The sequence below is a fragment of the Lissotriton helveticus genome, chromosome 7, assembly GCF_964261635.1.
Source record: "Lissotriton helveticus chromosome 7, aLisHel1.1, whole genome shotgun sequence".
NCBI classification, from domain to species: Eukaryota; Metazoa; Chordata; class Amphibia; order Caudata; family Salamandridae; genus Lissotriton; species Lissotriton helveticus.
The window spans coordinates 1422436840-1422456283 of record NC_136068.1 but is presented as its reverse complement, the minus strand read 5'-3'; the positions used below and the strand labels follow the sequence as shown (position 1 = coordinate 1422456283).

General features: G+C 43.6%; 1 protein-coding gene across 1 annotated transcript in view; it reads right to left on the bottom strand.

The window, feature by feature from the left end:
* LOC144770324 (myosin-3) overlaps window positions 1-19444 on the bottom strand; it is a 100177-nt gene that overhangs the window by 16406 nt on the left and 64327 nt on the right. The window contains exons 22-27 of the mRNA XM_078654756.1: window positions 7953-8195; window positions 6887-7063; window positions 6651-6796; window positions 6474-6564; window positions 1629-2018; window positions 1405-1531 (exon numbers count right to left, since the gene is read on the bottom strand). Of these exons, the coding sequence (XP_078510882.1) occupies window positions 1405-1531; window positions 1629-2018; window positions 6474-6564; window positions 6651-6796; window positions 6887-7063; window positions 7953-8195 (1174 nt within the window). The remainder of the gene's footprint in view (window positions 1-1404; window positions 1532-1628; window positions 2019-6473; window positions 6565-6650; window positions 6797-6886; window positions 7064-7952; window positions 8196-19444) is intronic.

Below are 19444 nucleotides of genomic sequence, written 5' to 3'. Positions count from 1 at the left end.
TGGAATATGGATATTTGGAGGTAAGTAATCAATTTAATTATTAAAATGAATTTCGTAGCGCGCGCTGCAACACATTTTGCGATGCAGGACGCGCTACGAAATTCGTTTTATTTATTAAATTGTTTACTTACCTCCAATTGTCCATATTCCGGTTTTTAGCAGCCCCCACTCTGCCCCTCCCCCGCCCCACCTTCCTGCCCCAAAGGAACTCCCTCCACGGGCCGTGGCTGTTTAAAGTTAGTCCAAGCGGCTGACTTTAAACCTTTTCTGAGTGTGTGTGCTGTACAGTGCAGCACATAAGAATAGTCAGAAAAGAAAGAAGAAATAAAAATGCTTTTCTTTTTAACATCTGCTGTGAATCGGCATTATTTTTTGGTATAGAACCTTGTCTACTATAGTTCGTAGATAGGGTTTTGCATCAAAAAGCATGGTTGGTATCACAGAAACGCCCATGTACCACCCAGTTAACCCCCTTCTGGTGCATAGTAACGCAAAGCAGCACAGTGCTGCTTTGCGTTACTTTTTGGCGAATAGAATGTGGGACAGAGAGAATGATTAACAGGCGATACATAAGGGAGAAAGAGACAGAGAGAAAAGAGGGAATAATAGAGAAAGAGAATGGACTTTCTGACTCATGCATTTGAAATAATCAATGTTGCAAACAGGCATTGGAAAAATTGTATAATTTGCTCAATGTAAATCTATTTTTCTTCATTCATTGGGTAAAAACAAATTGTATTTCTAATTGTAGATCTACGGACATAAAAGATAAAGAAGATAACATATCAATTTTCATCCTACCCTGAACATTTCACCCTTCACATAGTGTTTTTCCACAATATTTGTAACCCCCCCCCCCCCCCCCCCCCCCCCGTCATGTGTGGCAGCCCGGGATGAGACAGATCCCGGGCACACACAGAGCCGCACCCGAACGTTTCACAGGTCTTTAAAAGACCATTTGAATGTTAATTAGGCCTTGCAGTTGTTTCACCCCTTCTAAGAGCCCCTGCAGCTCCACTCTGCCTACTGATTAAAGGTTCAGCCCCCCCCCGAAATTTTTTCTTAGCCCCCCCCGAAATTTGGGTCTAGTTGCGCCTCTGGGAAGGACATGGGCAGCTTGGAAGCTAAGGGAAGCAGCTACGCCCCTAATTGGCGTCCATGACAGGAAGGTGCAGCAGAAACAGGCACCCCTATCTTCTGCAGTTTGTCTCCCTGATTCAAGTGGTTTGATGGGGCTGCACAATAACTCTGAAAGTATAATACATTTCCTCAAGATTTCATGATCTCAGAGCATGGTCTCCCCACTCACTGACTATAATGTTATAAAAATCCTGCAGAGACTGTACAGCAAGCCTTGACATTTCAAAGGGTATTATTTCATCCATTGATATAAAACAGCATTACCTGATTCGGTCTGCAGGCGCGCCTTCTGAGCTGCCAGGTCCGTTATCCCGCGCTGGTTCTCTTCGCTTTTGGACTTCACCTCGCTCAGCTGGTCCTCAAGGGTGCGACACATTTTTTCCAGATTAGCCTGAAAGCAAATCAGGTTACGTGGTCATTCTTTATCCTACTAACACCCCTGTAATATTTTAGACAATATGCATCTTGCAGAAATCTGTGTACCATACCTTTAATTTCGAAATATTTTCCATGTTACTGGTGAGGTCATCAATCTCCATCCGAAATTCGCTCTTCTCTTTTTCTAGTTTCTGCTTGACACGCTGCAGGCTGTCGATCTGCTCCGAAAACTCTGTGGCGCTGTCCGCGTGCTTCTTGCGGAGGGCGGCCATCGTTGCCTCGTGCTGCAGCGTTGCCTCTTCCAAATCCCGGCGCATCTTCTGGAACTCAGCCTCCCGCTTCTTGTTCAGCTCAATTTGGACCGAGGTGGCGCCACCAGCCTCCTCGAGGCGCTCGCTGATCTCCTCGAGCTCACGTGCGTAGTCTGACCTCTGCTTCTCGGCCTTGGCGCGAGTCGCCCTCTCGGCTTCCATTTCTTCCTCCAGCTCTTCCACCCGCGCCTATCGGAAGTGAAATGACCACTTAGAGACAAAGAAAAGCTATATTGTTGAGATTTTGTTGTAATATTTAAACTGAGCGTAAACTGAATATCCGTTTCATAGTGGAATGGAAGTCGGCTTCAAATATGTTCAACATTTTATTTATTTGCAAAATGCAAGCACTTTTTAAAGTTTTTCAGAAACAGGTATGGAAAGTGTTGCCATTAAAAGTCAACTGAGCCACCTAACAGGGAATAATCTTCACTTGATTAATCCAGTGCCTTCTAATTGATTTATTTATCTATTTAATTTCACTTTGTGCAAAGCTGTACACGCAGTGGGCTTCAAAGAGTGCAATGGATACAGAGGTTGCCGCAGTCAACAGTGGACAAGCGCAGAGGTGTTGCCTACCCAAACTGCAAGAGTAAGCATGGTGGAACCAGGGCTTTATCAACTAAGAGGAGAAACCCTGAGGGTAGACCCGATGATCTGGAGAATTGAGATTGGTTTGAATGTGTTCAGTTTACACTTCCTTGAAGCCAGCTGATGATGTAAAGTAAGAAGATAAAGACTCGGTGGACGATAAGTAAATAAAATATTTGAATCCTATCCAAAGATTTGGCTGGTCTTAGACTTCTGGTAAACTGAATGCATATGATTCATACACATCCTTTTAGAGTGTTAGTTTCAGTGCAGATCATCCATCATGGGCATTTGACTGCACACACAGATGAATGGGATTGTAATGAGGTACCCAACCCAACAAATCATGGCGCACGCCACTTGCAGCTTTTAGCTCTTTTTCTGCCCTGTTGATACAGAGCCTCATTGAACATTGGTAAAGATGTTCACATGGACTATGAATTGCTCAATTCTAACTAATGCTCTACTAGGAGTTTTCAACTATTGCTCAACAGTATTGGAACTAACCATCAATGAGTAAAGATAGATAATTTCAACAGAAAATGTTATGTTATGTTATGTTATGTCATGTCATGTTATGTCATGTTATGTTATGTTATGTTATGTTATGTTATGTTACCAGGGTATTTGTAGAGAGCGCAGCTACTCAAAAGAGTATCCCGGTGCTAGGGGTGTGTGACAAAGCTTGCAAAGACAATGCAGAGGCTATTGCTGGAACAACCAAGTTTTTAGGGACTTCCTGAAAGAGAGAATATCGTGCATCTGTCTTAGAGTTGGCGGCATACAGTTCCAGAGTTTGGCAACTTGCACCTGGAAAGATCGACCTCCTATTCAAGAGCAAAGGAACACAGGGGGGCGTGCTAGCGACAACGACGAGGAGCACTGGGTGTGCCGAGGATGGTAGAACTGGACTCTTTTTCTAAGATAAGGGGCTCCAGTGTCATGTAAGGCCTTAAAGGCCAGGACAAGAGCTTTAACCCCTTCGGCGCTCATGACGAGCTCAGCTCGTCATGAGCGTAACCTGCCCTACGCTGATGACGAGCTGAGCTCGTCATGTAACGCGGGTTTTTGCGAATCGCAGCGCACAGCGGGAAAACCGCTAGCGCGCATGCGGTTAAAGACAGTGAAGGGATTTCAGTAGGGGAGACATTCGGTTCCTAGGGCCGAGTAAGAGTAAATGTAAATGTTGGATACTTGTAAAGCGCACTGTTACTCTACCCGAGTGTCCTGGCGCTGTAGACCGCTGGGGAACCCGTGCTGGTTTTCCCTGTGAGATGGTCCCTTTTCTGGGTATCTCCAGGGTGAAACCAGGCATCCCCGGTGTCTGTGGGGGGCCGTTGTAGAGATGAGGCAAGCTTAATGCCCAGAGTTACCGAGTGTGTTCCCTGGTTAGAGTAGGCACTGAGGCGAGAATTATCGAGTCCGTTGACCCTGGTCCAAGACCCTGCCGCGTCGGGAATTGAACCCTGGTCCCGGGCCATTCTCTGCTTACAGGTCTGCCGCCTCAAACCAGTGAGCCACACCTCTCCTCTAACCAGTGAGCCACACCAGTATCGACCTGGCTGCAGCGTTTTGCACCACCTGTAAACGGGTAAGTAAGTATTCCGGTAGTCCTAGGTACAGGATGTTAACAAAATCCAACCTAGATCCAATCAGGGCCTTGACCACTGTTTTCCTGTGGGGGACTGGAATGAGGGGTACAAACTGTTTTAGCATTTTCAGGAGACCATATTCCTCAATTTTACGCACCTTCCACCAAGACCCTAACCTGAAGAACTTGTTTTCTCCTTAATGTGTGCTTCAATCAATGAAATGTTTGTAGAAAATAAGTCAGAGTTCAACTACATTTACACCACAAAAAATTAGTTATGTCATTTAAATATTCTCTAATCCCATTTGTACTGAGGATTAGTTAAGCGTTAGATTAATAAAGTTATTCATTTATGACGATGATTAAGTAGTTAATGTCTGTTCATTTAAAAAGTTTGTTCAGTTTAAAAAGTCTTGATACCTAAAAAATCCAACATATTTGGTTATCAATTGTGTATAACTAATGTCCGCATAATGATTTCAACGTGACAATCCTCCTGCAGATAAATAAGATTATCCTATTTCGTATTCCATGTGGCACACCATCATAAACCCTATAAAACTCTAACATTCCTTTCAACCTATATAAGCACTGCTACCAAAAAACCTGCTATGTACCGCTACAAGAGGGCTCACAGTTTACCTCCTATCCCCTCCTGGTACCAGTCCTCTCCGTACCAAGCACCAGGTGCTCCTGGCTCATAACTCACAGTAACAAGTGTGGTGAATGGCTAAGTCTTCCATCTTTGGGAGCAGCTAGGCATTCCTGAGAGCAAACACTCCTGTGACCATGCCCTTTCTACTAGTGGGGACTTCCTGTGTTCGAGAACATCCTATTAATGAGGAGTTTGTTTTGGAGAGTTCCTGTGACTTCAAATATAGTTTACTGGGAACTGAAAGAAAGTTTTACCATATACTTTATTTACAAGCCATTGCAACATTGTAGAGGCCTTGCTTGCTGCCAGCTTCTAACAGGACACAATGCACCCTAATCATAGACTATGCAGCTACATTATCAATTTATGTTAGTTATTTACTCCTTGAGTATGTAATTGGCATTTTACTTTAGTGCTTTGCTCATGTTTTGTGATTGGTTAAAAGCCTGCATTCTCAAAATACAATGGTTGTAAATCTAACAAGAGGGTATTGCTGTATTGCAGTGCTGAGACTTCAGATGACAGGCTGGAGTCTCTGAAAGGTAAGCAGGGTAGGTTTAATCAAAAACCTGTGAGTGGCACAGGGCTAGCCTTTCAGGCAGTTCAGAGGCATTGATATTCTAGCAAATGGCTGGCCTTCGTTAAGGCTAGTGAGCCTTTGCGTCCTAAGCAACAAGTTATACTATTGACTTGGCACTCTATCACCACTCAATGCAGGATATTGTAATCTTTGGCCATTGTTATTAGTTAACTTAAGTAAGCTTCCGCTCTTCCCCACAAAGCAAATATTGAGACAAGCAATGTCAGTGTATACGTTAGGTCCTTTCATGTCCCCTCAAATCTATTTCCATATCAGCATTAGGAGAGTCCTTCTACTTCTTTAATGTGAATAATTTACCTTATACTGTCTCTACATGACAAGTGGCTTCACATGTAGCTAAATTTGTAAATCGTCTGCCGTACTACATATATAAATGTAAATAATAGAAGATACTCTTGTTCATCCACAGGGGAATGTTTTCCTTAAGGTCGCCGTACCAGAACACAGCTCTCTTTTCTTTCTGGAAGTGTACTGTTCACTCTTTCAAGTAAAAGGTAGCTAAACATGTTTTTAACTCTTTATCCAGAATGGAAGCATGTCAAAGATAGCCTACCCAAGCTTCGCTGGTCTGCTTCTAGTCCCTACTATCAGTCACTTTGTTCTTGCTTGCTCATCCCCTCTACCACCACCTCCAACTCACCATCACCTCCCCAATGCAACACCAACATGTAAAGCAAAATGACAAGATTACATGTACAGTTTTCTGCATGATTTTGGAAGAGATCTTGCAAGGAGTGCTGCCCACTATGCCAGGGTAATGGTATACCTGCACAGCAGATATACGCATTGGGTGAGACAATTCTACAACAAAGGCAAGATGATCTGTGCTATGTTGTATTCAACTTCTTTCATAGATTTATTATGAACAACATACTCTCCTTTCAAACTACAGGCATATGTTAGACAAAACCCCATTGCAATAAGAACAACTTTAGTACTTTAAAAAAGTACTACAGGATGCACTAGAATACCCAGAAATACTAGAATTGTGTTTCAATGTCACAATACTATGCATCTGAGGAGAACGTTTTTGGTACTAAACATACCTCTCTTATTATTTGAATTATCATTATCATTTAGAATTTCAAGGCAATGCTTTTGCATAATATTGAAAAGTAAGCGCTTTGATCAAAAAATTAACCACCATAAGGAAAATTAAGATAAAGTACAGTACAGTGGATGGAGTGAACAAACTAAAACACTAACCTGTAGTTCTTTGATTTTCTTCTGTAGTTGGTTATCCAGTGTTTGCTCATCCTCAATTTTGCTAAGCAGCTGGCTTATCTCAAAGTCCTTTCTGCAAAACAATTAGAGACATCTTGAGTTAGGAGAATATGATTATTATAAACATATTTAAATTAACCAGACTGGTATTTAGTTTACTTCTTTAGTCTTTCATCCATTTGCTGCTTGTCATTTTCTAAATCCATAATGGTGTCTTGGGCAAGCTTCAAATCCCCTTCCAGTTTTCTTTTCGACCTTTCATGGTCCATGCGAAGTTTCTTTTCCTGTTCCAGGGAACCTTCCAGCTGCAGAAAAACAATAGATTTAGATCAATGTTGCTCCTGGTGTAACTGTACTTTCCATGAGTGCAATATTCCCAATAATGAAATGCTTACATCGTCTACTTGCTGTTCCAATTTTGATTTGATTTTGGTCAAAGAATTGACTTTGTCTTCTTCTGCCTGCAGGTCGTCCAAGGCTTGTTGGTGGGCCTCTTGAAGAGCTTTCTTTTCCTTTGTTAATTTTACAATAGTCTCATCTAGACCCGCCATTTCCTCAGTGAGATTTTTCACCTGTGACAATAATTGAAATCAATATTTGTAAGCTACACTCTTGTACATATTTTCTTAGATTCTTTAGTTGATATTGCTATTTTGTTCATGCAATGAACTCAGTTTGGAGGATGATGGCCCTTATTGTAGCTATAGGCTATCAGACGTTAACTCTACACTGTAAGCACTATTAAATTAAAAGAATGGTTACCTGAGATTCCAGAAAAGGGCCTATCTTGGTCTTGAGAAGGTCCAATAGTCTTCACATTAACAAAATCTAAGCCTTTTGTCTAAATTAAATTCACAAAGATTTCCTCCAGAACCATGGTCCACTCTACCTCCTCCAAATACTCTGCCACCCTCCATGACTCCTCTCTTTCATTTATTTACTCTCCTATCATTGTCTTCTCTATAACCTCTTTTTTCTTTACTTGTGTTCTAATTGTCATTCCTTCCTACTATACACTGCACACTTACAGCTGTGGGAGCTGTATTCTGCCAGAATTTTGGAATGCTGCCAAATTAATTGCCAGTGACATAATGCTCAAAATCAAGTGTAAGCTCAGATGTCACACAACAGGATGTGAAACACACATATTATAATGAGATGCGGTTGATGCTTAGGCTTTTGGTGACAATTTTCAAACGCAAGTTAATTTACAATGAATTAAGAATTTCAAAATAATTAAAACCTAGGAATGAGATGTACATGAATGATCAATTAACTTCTTTGTTCATCTTTTGATTGTATTGCTGAAAGTCAGGGACATCCCATGCGAGTACAATACAATAGGTAAAATGCTTTTATAAGTGTAGTCACTGAGACTGAACTGTCAGTTTGATTCCCATGATGTTGCCTATCATTAAAACATTTTTTCCATACAATAAACAGTAAAGTATGACAGCGCACCTTGTTTTCTGTGGCATGTTTCTCTTTCTCTACTTTGGCCAATGTTAGCTCAAGGTCATCAATGTCTTTCTTCAGCTCAGAGCATTCATCCTCTAGCTTCCTCTTCTTCCCTGTTAATTCAGCGTTGGACTCTTCTTCATCCTCAAGGCGTTCGTTGAGCTCCTTGATCTTAGCCTCCAACTGAATTTTGCTTTTAATCAGCTGGTCGCATCTTTCCTCCGCATCCATCAAATTGTCATTTTCCTTTGCAAAAATGAGTGAAATTAAATTTGCGCATATTACCTAATTAGAATATTTTGAAACATATTGCTGAAATAATGACATGAAACTTCTATAAGCCCTTGATTTCTTTCTTTGATTAGGATTTTGATTTAGCGTAACTTCTACTTGGCCATTCCATGTTTAGATTACTATGTGAGTAGGAAACCTAAATGATTTCACTAGGGTGATCACTGTGATAAAAAAAAGGTCACTTTTGACTTGCAATACTCAGTGGAGAAGGCTTACACTACTGAATATCGCCACCAGAATATTACACAGGATATTGAGGGACAAATTACAGAAAGTAAGGGCATTTAGAGAAGTGTAGCTTTGTTATTCCTAACTCCGCATCTGAGAACCTTCAAGCTATATGTACCATGAACTACGTATATCTGGAGTTAGGTATAGAAAGTCTAGACTTAATTATCTGTTGATATTTTGTTTCGATATTTTACCCTCAATATTGTGTCCCATCAATATTCTATGGTCGATTTTCTGGGTGCAAAGTCTGAGGAAGCTCAGAATAGAGAAATGTAGAAGACACAGAAGCTAGGCAAATAATTTCACTGTCAACTACAAGCTACACATGCAAAACAGTAAACATAATGCTGATTTCTTCTTGCTTCGTGATTTTAAAAATAACTAAATTGTTACTTTTTAGCATCTGAGTAAACGGAGACCATAATCTACCCGTTCCCCTAAAAATGTACTTAATGGAATCTGAAGAGCTACACATTATTCTACAATTGCATTTGTTGCTGTTCTTGTGTGCTTCACCTAATTGCTTTATCCTCAGTAGATTTTGGTAGTTGCCATAGTTACTATATCTTTCAAAAGCTCATCAATAACATGGTGTTCACATTCTGTTTAAGAAGTGTGTTAAGCCTTTAGTTCTAGCCTACAACAAAACATGAGGCAGCTAAGACGGTCGTTACCCCACATCTTAGAGGTTCAAGGAAAACATGTTTTTTCGATTTGTGGATCTGGCCTTTGATCCTGTAAGAAATTGTGTTATTATTTGCAAAGGACGTGAGTCCACAACTTTCTCTTTATTGGGAGCCAAGTACCCCATAGTGGCACTTAACTCTCTCAGGGTAGCGATGTAGAGCAGTGCAAGATCTACTCAGGGGACGTGGTGTGAGTTAGTACCCTGGCTTGCTGGAATGCAATAAATAACACTAAATAAATGACTGTCCGTTCAGAGTTTTTTCTTACAGAGAGGAAAAGTTCCTTTATCGTGAAACACTACTAAATAATACACATTAATTCCACACATACATAATCAGGTAAATAGAAATACCTTTGGTGACACCTTCAGAACAGTGTACATCCCCAGAAAGCCCTCATCGCACAATCACAATCCCCCACGTATATTACATAGAATATCATAATATAAGATGGGTGTCAGTATCAATAATGCATGCCTATAGACTTTGTACAGATGTCACCACATAAGGAAAAGCAGAAACCATGTTATAATCCACCACTGCAACACAATTTAAATCAATGGTGATAATACCAACATATAATACTGTCATTTATAATGTAAAATCTTGCATTACCAACCATCAAAATTGTCTTTAAAGCATTGTGCTGAATAACGTGTCCCAGAGACTTATTTCTAACTTGAATATGCTGCTACTGCAGTTTTAGGACCAACCAAAAAAGCCCCACTCCAGAATCTCTGTGCCAAAGTTAGGCTCTAGCATTGCATGAAACTGAAAAATCAACTTCCCCTGGGGTCATGGATGCAACCCCGGGAGTCTTTTTAGGAGCATCTTTTGAGGGCTTCTGTGTTTCTTACAGCCCAAAAAACACTCCTCAGAATGGTTGGTGGTGCCCCTGTCCCTCCTGAGCCACCACAGGACACATGTAGGCATATTTTGGGAGTGCTCCAGAGGACTATGTGGTGCTCAATTATCCCAAGGGATGAATTTTATGTGAGCTGGGGCATTGCCAATGATGCTTTATTTTGTTAAGATGCAGCCTCGCGTTGTGTTTTAAACCCTTTTTTTGGTACAAATATGTTTATTTACATGTAAGAGCTGGGTGCCCCTTTAATGGGACACCTGGTGTGTGGCAATTCTAGGGGGTACATGGGGAGCCCCTACACTATCCCAGATAGCTTCCGGCCCATCTGACACAATCGGGTGCCTGCGAGGGAGCCAATAGCCTCTATTTCTCCCATCTGTATGACTTGTGTGCAGGTGGTGATGTGGTGTACCACCGTCCACCACCACACAGGCCTGGGGAATGAGGGACACACACTTTGGCTGCATGGTTGCACTCAATATTTGGCGTTCTGTCTCAGGGAGATATGGTCTCCTGGAACGCATTCTTGCAGCTGAATCTGGGAGATGGGCCCCAGAAGCCGAATGTGGCTCTGGGAAGGGGACTCACACAACTCCCCACTTCCCATTCAAATTATGAATAAAGCCAACCACCATGGGCTTGGCCCTTCCCCAGGGAATTCTTGGAAATATGGGGTGCTTTGGCTCATTTTCCCATCCAGTACCAGACTTTAGAGTTGAGTTTCTCTGGCCTCATATGGATTATTTTTTTAATTGTCATGTAGTTTTACTCCTAATGGCAAGTTTTAGCCAGAAGGAACACTGTTGTCATGTCTCCTGACCTCTAAATTGGATTGGCATTTGGGGAGCTTGATTTTTGCTGCTCCTTTGCCAGAAATGTCCTCTGCCCGGACCCCTGATGCTCTACTGCTACAACGCGTCTTCAACAGCCCAACCACAGCCAACACATAGAACATTACCCCTGCCACAAGTTCCAGTCCACAGACATCTTAGGGGAACACTCCAGGATCCCCAGCAGGTTTATTCTACCAAATGTTCCTCGGGAGGCATAAGTTGGCCAACCACTTGCCCTGAATAGACTCGTCCTAGTACTGGGTGCCAACTGGAGTCAAAGTCCTTCAGTCCATCTTCTCAGTTGGGCCAGGTGGTTTCTCCTTCCAGCCAAGCATTCTTTGCCTCATCGCTCCCATGAAACTTCCCATGTGCACAGGTTTTTAAGTGAGGATGGTAAGTTCTAGAAGCCAGGCATCCCTGGCCAATCCATGTGTGCCACATCATCGCTCCTCCCCTGTCGCAACCTCCTGCACAGTATTCTAGACCATTTTAAGATGGCAACATCAAGTTGTCTAAGTAAAGATCTTCCCTCGGAGTCTCAGCTCCACTCCCAACTGACACATTTGCCAATACCCTTCCCATCAAAACTTCAAAAAGGAGCCCCTCCTGTGTTTGTCTCCAGAGGTCTAGCCTTCCTCCTTTGTTTCTGTGGGCTTCAGCATGCCCCAGCCAGGTACAGTGGGAACAGTTAATTCGCAGATGCAGATTTCCTTTCCACACCTTCACAGGAACTGGGCCAAGCACTGTTAATGGCTATATTGTGCGGGGAAGCATACGACTCTCCTGCTGGTCAGCAGATTAATTAACTTGGACCAGTAAGGGTGATAAACGCCTAAAATATGATTATGGCTGAGTCAAGGAAATATGAAAAATCTCACAGTGTCATAAGAAGTGTAGTTATGACAACAGTGACAATTGATCTACATTCAAGGTTTATGCTAAGATTAATACTGCACAGGAGCTGTAGGCCTATGTGGAGCAAATCTGTATGTTGGTGCAGATTTCACTTATAATGTGTCATTTAGCGAATCACCACAGACTTTCAGTAAGCACTACAGACCTACACTATGAATGCCCCCACCCATTAAAAAGGCTTACTCCAGGTCAGCTCCAGTCCTCGGAGGGTCCCTTCCATGAGAGGCTACCCATGCGAAGATACCAGACTGCACAACATGGTAGTCCGATACGTAGAGCCCATTCACATGCATGTGCTCACATGTTCTTGTGTGACCAACCCAGAGCCCCTCCCCAGTGGTGCAGCAGTGTCCTTATCTGGTGGACAGCACATTCATTCCATTTCTTTTAAATTTACTGTGCATGAGACTCAGTTAGTGAGACTCGCTCACAGTAAACATTCAAAACTGAGTCCGAACATGAAAACCCCAGAGGGGTTAAATGGGCAGAACCCACTTTGCTACAGCCCCTCTATTTCAGGGCTGATCTCTATATAATCCAGTATTAGGCCTTAAGGTGAAATGTATGAGCTAATGAAACTATTCAGCAGGGTCCTTACAGTAGTAATCTAGGCCACTGGTGAAGGACTGGGCTATTTAAGGCCCAGCGGTGCCAGGGAACAACACCTAAAACCTTCGTGGGATACCTGTTCCGGCGCACTAAAGACAGAGACACGGGAGATTTTTCCCGCGAAGATTCCCGCCTCCTGACGGCTGCGACGGACTGATGCCCCGACTGTCGACCTGTTTTCGACGCCTGGCGTAGACCTTTCGTACAAGCGAGACGATAGACGGGCCTTCCGGGTGACGCCATTGTATTTTCAGTTAAGTATTTGTGGGTCGCTCCCAGTCCTTAGTGGTTGTTGCAGCTTATTGAAGCTTTGTTGTATTGCATGGTTCCATTGCATTTGTGGTTCTTAGTTGTTGGTTCTTAGTTGTTATTTGACAGTTGCAATTGCCAAAAACCGAGGGTTTTGTCTTTCACGAAGATTTAGTACTTTGGTAACCCTTGAAGTTTGATACTAGGTTAGTGTGCACGATGCCTAGCCACAGTGGTTTTCTTGGTTTCTTTAAATGTTGCAACAAGGATTCCCGGTTGGAGGACTCGTGTCCGATACCTCCAGTTGGAACTCCGATATATGAGCTCTATAGTCGACATGGTGTGGGCCCTATTATATATAATAAATACTGGGTCCGTTACACGAAAAAAGATGGTGTCCTTAGTTGGCCACCGCACGGAAGTTTTGACCTCACGATCTTAGATAATCTAGAAGCTAAGCTGTTTAAAAGGAAAGCTAGGCCAGCTATGTTTGATTCCTTTCGGTTATGGCGTAAAGAGGCCAAACAGAAAGAAATCAAACAGCTTAAAAAGAATCAAAGAGAAGGTATCGTTCCGATAATGCAAGTTGTACAACAATGTCAGCGAGATAAAGAAGAAAAAGAAATAGAAGTTTCTACTAGATTACATCATATGAGGATAGACAAATGTTATCCGGTTTTACCAACTAGTCAGGATAAGAAAGAAGAGGATTCAAAGGAGGATCCCCTGTTAGCGTATTTGATTAAATCGCCACCCCCTTATGCACAGGGTGCTACGGCCTCTGTAGTTCCTCCTGTAGTTCCGCCTGTTGTTCCTCCTGTTGTCCCTCCTGTTGTTCCGGCGGCTGCGGGTCAGCCGTTGTTGGTCCTACGTTTGTCGCACCACCTGTCTCTATTCCTACTGCTCCTTTGCCTGTACCCTCTCAGCCTCTTGTCCCTGCCACCCCGACTACCTTGCCTGTTTCTGCTGTGTCTGCCTTCACTTCAAACGTTGTGGCTCCTGCTCTTCTTTCTCCTTCTGTTCGTAATCGTATCCCTAACACTGTTGCTACCCTTTATTCACCGCTTTCTGGTCAGTTATTTCCATCCGATACTTCTGAAACTCCCCAAAGACGGAGTCAGATCCCTAGTGGAAGGGAGAAAGAGACGTTAGTGACAATGGCACGTAGGTGGATAAGACATCCTGCCAACTACCCCCCACGCATGGTTTTCGAGACGTTTTCTCAGTTTAATGAGCCGACACAGAGATTCGTGTTCGAAGAAATGTGTAACTTTTTGAGGGAACAATGATTGAACTTCAGAGTCAATTTTCGAGCGGTATGATCGTAGGTGGCGAAGTACGACGTGCCTTAGAGCGATTGTTATAGTTTAGATCCACAGTGCCTTCTAGCGTGTCATTTAATGATGACGACTTAGAAACTTGGAAAACGGCTCCTGGTCAGTATCCTATGAGGGAGGTTCCGCCAGTATGGATGCCAGGTGATCCTGGTGCTGCCCCTCCGGTCCTTCCACATTTCCAAAGAGTTTGGATACACCTCCCATGGAAGCGATCAGAAGTCTTACAAGTCAAACAGTCCTTGCCTGATCCACGCAAGAATCCGGCGGGTTACTACAAGGAGTTGTCTCAATTAGTAGATGCTACTATTATGAACCTTGCCGACATCGACATGCTGTTCGGTAATGTTGTACCACAGCCCGTTTGGGCGAAAATTCGTCAGAAAAATCATGCGAATGAGTTAGGCGGTGATTGGGCTGCAATAATAGCGGCTGATGGCCGACAAGTTGGTGGGGCTAAGCCAGAGCAGGTAATTTCGGATCTGCCCCAGAGAATAATTACGTTCATGAAAACGCTTATGCCGGCGATGAGGGTAAACTGGGATAAATTAGCAGCTTGTAAGCAGAAGAAGGACGAGAGTGTCTCTGATTTCTTTACTAGATTCGAAGAGGCATTTGTCGATCATAGTGGTCAGGATATGAGCACTGAGGGAGGCCAACGGTTGTTTGTTGACAAATTCGTGTTGAATTTGTTGCCAGAACTATGCAACAAATTGAAAAATTCAGAAAGTGCATGGGCTGTTTCAACCACTGCACAGATATTAGCGACGGCTCAATATTATGAGAATAGGGAAAAAGAAGAAAGTGATCGTGTAGATAAGAAAACGAAGGAGCTGAAAACGAAGGTTTTGTTGCAGCAGGCATATCCTCCGCGTTCAAATCACACTGATTTGCAACAGCAATATAGACCACAATCACAATCCTCCAGAATACAGTCACGTCCTGACTCCTCTGACTTTAGATCTATGCTTGGGTATAACCAATGTGCATATTGTAGAAGAGAGGGACATATAAAATATGATTGTCCAGCTTTGCGTGACCGCCTTAATGGTGTGTCAGCACGAGGGGGTCGTGGTGGTCCTCAACAAGCATCTCGAGGTAGAGGTCGCGGTGCCTTTCAAAATCAGACTGAGCGCCCTAATACGTCCTCGGACGCGAATAATTGTTTTGACCAGCGAAATGTAAGGTCCGATAAATCAGCGCAGTATTACGCGGACGACTATTACGTTGAACATGAGACTGTTGTAAACGATCGTTACTAGGACAGCCACCGACAGAGAGAGGGAGTAGTATCAGTTCCGGTTGATCAGAGTGGGCCTTACGTCGCAGTTGCTACATCTGGCATAGTTGAGCCTTTTCTGTTAGACACTGGTGCGACGAAAAGTTCCATCATGCATTCGAAACTCCCTGGCGCACCTTTGTCCGGCTTAACAAATGTTTCCGTTGGATTCTCTGGCGCCCCGGTTAGCAATCCTGTCTCCAGCCCTTTGCCCCTCACTATTGGTCCACATGAGTTGGAGGCTCCATTGATTCTATCTACTGGTTGTGGTGAGAATCTTTTGGGCTTGGATTTGTTAAAACGGTTATATGCGACATTGTATTGCTCTCCTGAAGGAGTGGAGCTTACATTAGGTCGGAGAGTAATCTCTCCTATGTATTTATCGATCGATAAACTCCCGCCGGAATTGAGCTCCCTTCCCGCGTCTCTATGGGCCACAGGTCCCAATGATGTGGGTCTTTTGGACATCCCACCTTATACGATCAAGCTGAAACCAAATGTGCGATTGCCACGTATACCACAGTACCGTATCTCCATTGAGGGAGAACGGGCGCTAATAACGATTGTACACGATCTGATCGAAAAGGATGTCGTTGAAGAAACTAGGGGAAATGTGTGTAATAGTCCTGTGTTACCCATTTTAAAATGCACTGATCCATCTAAACCTCATGTGTATCGTTTCATAATTGATTTGAGAGAAGTAAATAAAATTGTGATTCCACAATACCCCGTGGTCCCTGATATCACGACTTTGTTGACCCTGATTCCAGTGTCTGCCTCCTGGTTCACAGTGATTGACCTAAAGAATGCTTTCTTTAGTATCCCGATTGCTGAGGAAAGCAGAGACCTATTTGGATTCTCATTAGGTGGTCGCAGTTTTAGACTGAAACGCGCACCACAGGGCTATTGTGAGAGCCCGTCGATCTACAGTCAAGCCCTTAAAAGTCAACTTGACTCATTTGTATTACCGGCAGGCGCAGCCTTGATTCAGTACGTTGACGACCTGTTGGTAGCTGCTGATACCGAAGATATTTGTAGAACTGCTACAGTGTCGTTGTTGCGGCATTTATGTGACTTACATCACAAGGTGTCACCTTCCAAGCTGCAATATTGTTGCCAAGAAGTAACCTACTTAGGTCACTTATTGTCAAAAGAAGGGAGAAGGTTGACCCCAGAGAGAATTGCAGCGATTACCCGAATGACTGTGCCAAAAACTCAGAGAGATGTACGTGCCTTTCTAGGTATTACGTCATACTGCAGACAATGGATCCCACATTTTTTCACTATTGGCGAAGCCATTGTTAGCTCTCACGTGCAAGAATGTTCCGACTCCTTTGCCATGGACTGAAGAGTGTCAAAAAGGTTTTTCTGAATTACGTGATGCGTTGTGTTCGGCTCCTGTGTTAGGTACTCCTGATTACAGTAAGCCGTTTACACTGTACGTTCACGAGAGGGATGGTTGTGCGTTGAGTGTTCTGGCGCAACAATTTGGTGACAAACAGCGTCCCTGCGCATATTTTTCTTTGACCTTAGACCCAGTAGCTAGAGCTTTGCCGAGTTGTTTAAGAGCAACGGTGGCAGCTGCGGCGTCCATTCGACAGTCCGCAGGTCTGGTCATGGATAATATGCTCACGGTGATGGTTCCGCATGCAGTTGACACTCTCTTGAACCGAACGAAAACTCAACATTTGACGAGCGCAAGGTTGTCTGGGTATGAGCTGACGTTACTGGCTAGTCACATACGGATAAAAAGGTGTAATGTGTTGAATCCAGCAACATTATTGCCGATCAACACGGAGTCAAGTGATGTAGCACCACATGACTGTTATCTAAGAACTGAAGAAGAAACGAAGGGTCGTATTGACCTAAAAGATACTCCATTGGTAGATCCCGATGGTACTTTGTATGTTGATGGTTCCTCTTTTAAGTTACCGAATGGTGATGTGACGACTGCGTATGCTGTAGTGACGTTGAGTACGATTGTGGAAACTGCGAGATTGAGTCAGAACTCGGCCCAGGCAGCTGAGTTGGTCGCCTTGATGAGAGCGTGTGTGTTGTCCAGAGGAAAGCGGGTGAATGTGTTTACAGACAGTCAGTATGCTTTTGGTGTGGCACACAGTTTTGGGCGATTGTGGAAAGAAAGAGGATTCTTAACGTCGCATGGCACAAAGATTCAGCATGGACAGCTTGTGAATGATCTTTTAGATGCACTCACATTGCCTAAACAGGTGGCCATAATTAAATGTAGTGCGCATCGAAAAGTGACAGATGATGTTGGTCACGGTAATGCGTTTGCAGACAAAACTGCTAAAGAGACAGCTAGAGATCTGACAAATCGAATGTACGTTGCGAATTCAATAAGATGGCCAGCAGAGACTAGCATGTGTGAGGACACAGTGGAGAGTGTGAAGGAAATACAGAATGAGGCCACTGAAATGGAAAAGACTAAGTGGAAAGAAAGCACGGGAAAGTTAGACGAGAATGGATGTTGGGTTGACTTGTCAGAGAAACAGAGATGGATGTTACCGGATGCATATGTGCTTGCTGTTGTTACAATGGCCCATGGCACAGCACATATTAGCTCGAAGGGCATATGCAAGTTATTGTCTCCTGTATGGAAGAATGATGGGATTACTAAATGTGCAGAGAGAGTGGTTAAGAATTGCATGGTATGTTTGATGCATAATCCCGGTAAGGGCACCCCCACTCCACCTGGTCATTTTGCCCCTCCTACATGTCCTTTCGAAGTTATCCAATTGGACTTCATCCATATGGAGAGATGCAACAATTTGAAGTATGTTTTGGTCATAGTATGCGCATTCTCCAGATGGATTGAGGCTTACCCTCTTAAGGATAATACTGCCCTATCCATAGCTAAAATTCTGCTCAAAGAGTATTTCCCCAGGTACGGCATGCCTCGGATTGTATGGTCGGACAACGGAAGTGAGTTTGTGGGAAGCGTGATGAAGAGTGTGTGTCGTGGTTTAGGAATATCCCAGAAATTCCATAGTGCTAATCATCCTCAGTCAGCGGGTTTGGTTGAAGGATACAATGGCACCCTGAAACTAAAACTTGCTAAAATTCAGGCAGCAACTGATTTATCATGGCCCGACGCTTTGCCTCTAGCTCTCTTATCGACCAGGGCTACTGTACACTCTCGAGTAGGGCTTAGCCCATATGAGATTGTGTTCGGCCGTCCTGCGAACATTTGGGGGGTTCCAAGGCCTAAAGAATTGAACAGACTTGAATATCCGATGTTAATCGGCTATCTATATGATCTGACTGCTAAATTGAGTTTGATTCATCAACAGGTCTTTGAGGCTCTGCCGTCACAAACAGAGGGTCCTGGTCATCGGCTCCAACCAGGGGACTGGGTCCTCACCCGTAATTTCGGACGAAAACGTCACCTTGAGCCGAGATTTGTGGGACCTTTCCAGGTGCTACTAGCCACGAGGACGGCGGTTCGGCTGGAGGGGCGAAAACACTGGGTGCATGCCACCCACACCAAGAAGGTTCCGCTTCCTCTGCCGGCAGACACATGGATACGTAAAGGTTTTTCCTCGTCTGAAACTGACGTTCCCCAGCGCTTTGTCCCATTTAGCGAAGCTCAGACCATAGGGAACACTTCAGTGTTATCTGACACCCCTGTTGATTCCCCTCAAACAATTTCCCTTCCTTCAACATTGGGGAATACAAGTACTGAACAATTGCCTGGACCATCGAACACTCGTTCGCCATCCAATCCATTGTTTGAAGATCAGACTCAACCCGGGAGAAGTCGATACTTTCTTCGACCGCGCGTTAAGGACAAATAAAAGAGTTCTGTTTTTTATTCCCTTTTTGAATTTACAGTACCCCTTACTGTGGTCATGAACATTGTGGACATTATATATTGTGTTTACCTTTTCGTTTCATGCAGCTAAGAGACTATTATTGAATTGATTCTAATTCATTTAACCTATCATCTGGGTTGGCCGTAGGGCCGTGCGGGTACTTCCTTCTGTTTAGCAGCTATCGACACTAGGTCGGTTTCTTTTGTCGATTTCTGGGAACTCCTGGGAATTGGCAATCGCTACTCAGAACGAAGTGCGTCAAGAACGTCACGGACGGTTTTTTAGAGGATGGACTTCTCGAAGCTGTCAGAAAGAGAGAAAATGTTGGCGCAAAGATCAAAAGTGTTTTGTACAAAATGTTTTCTAT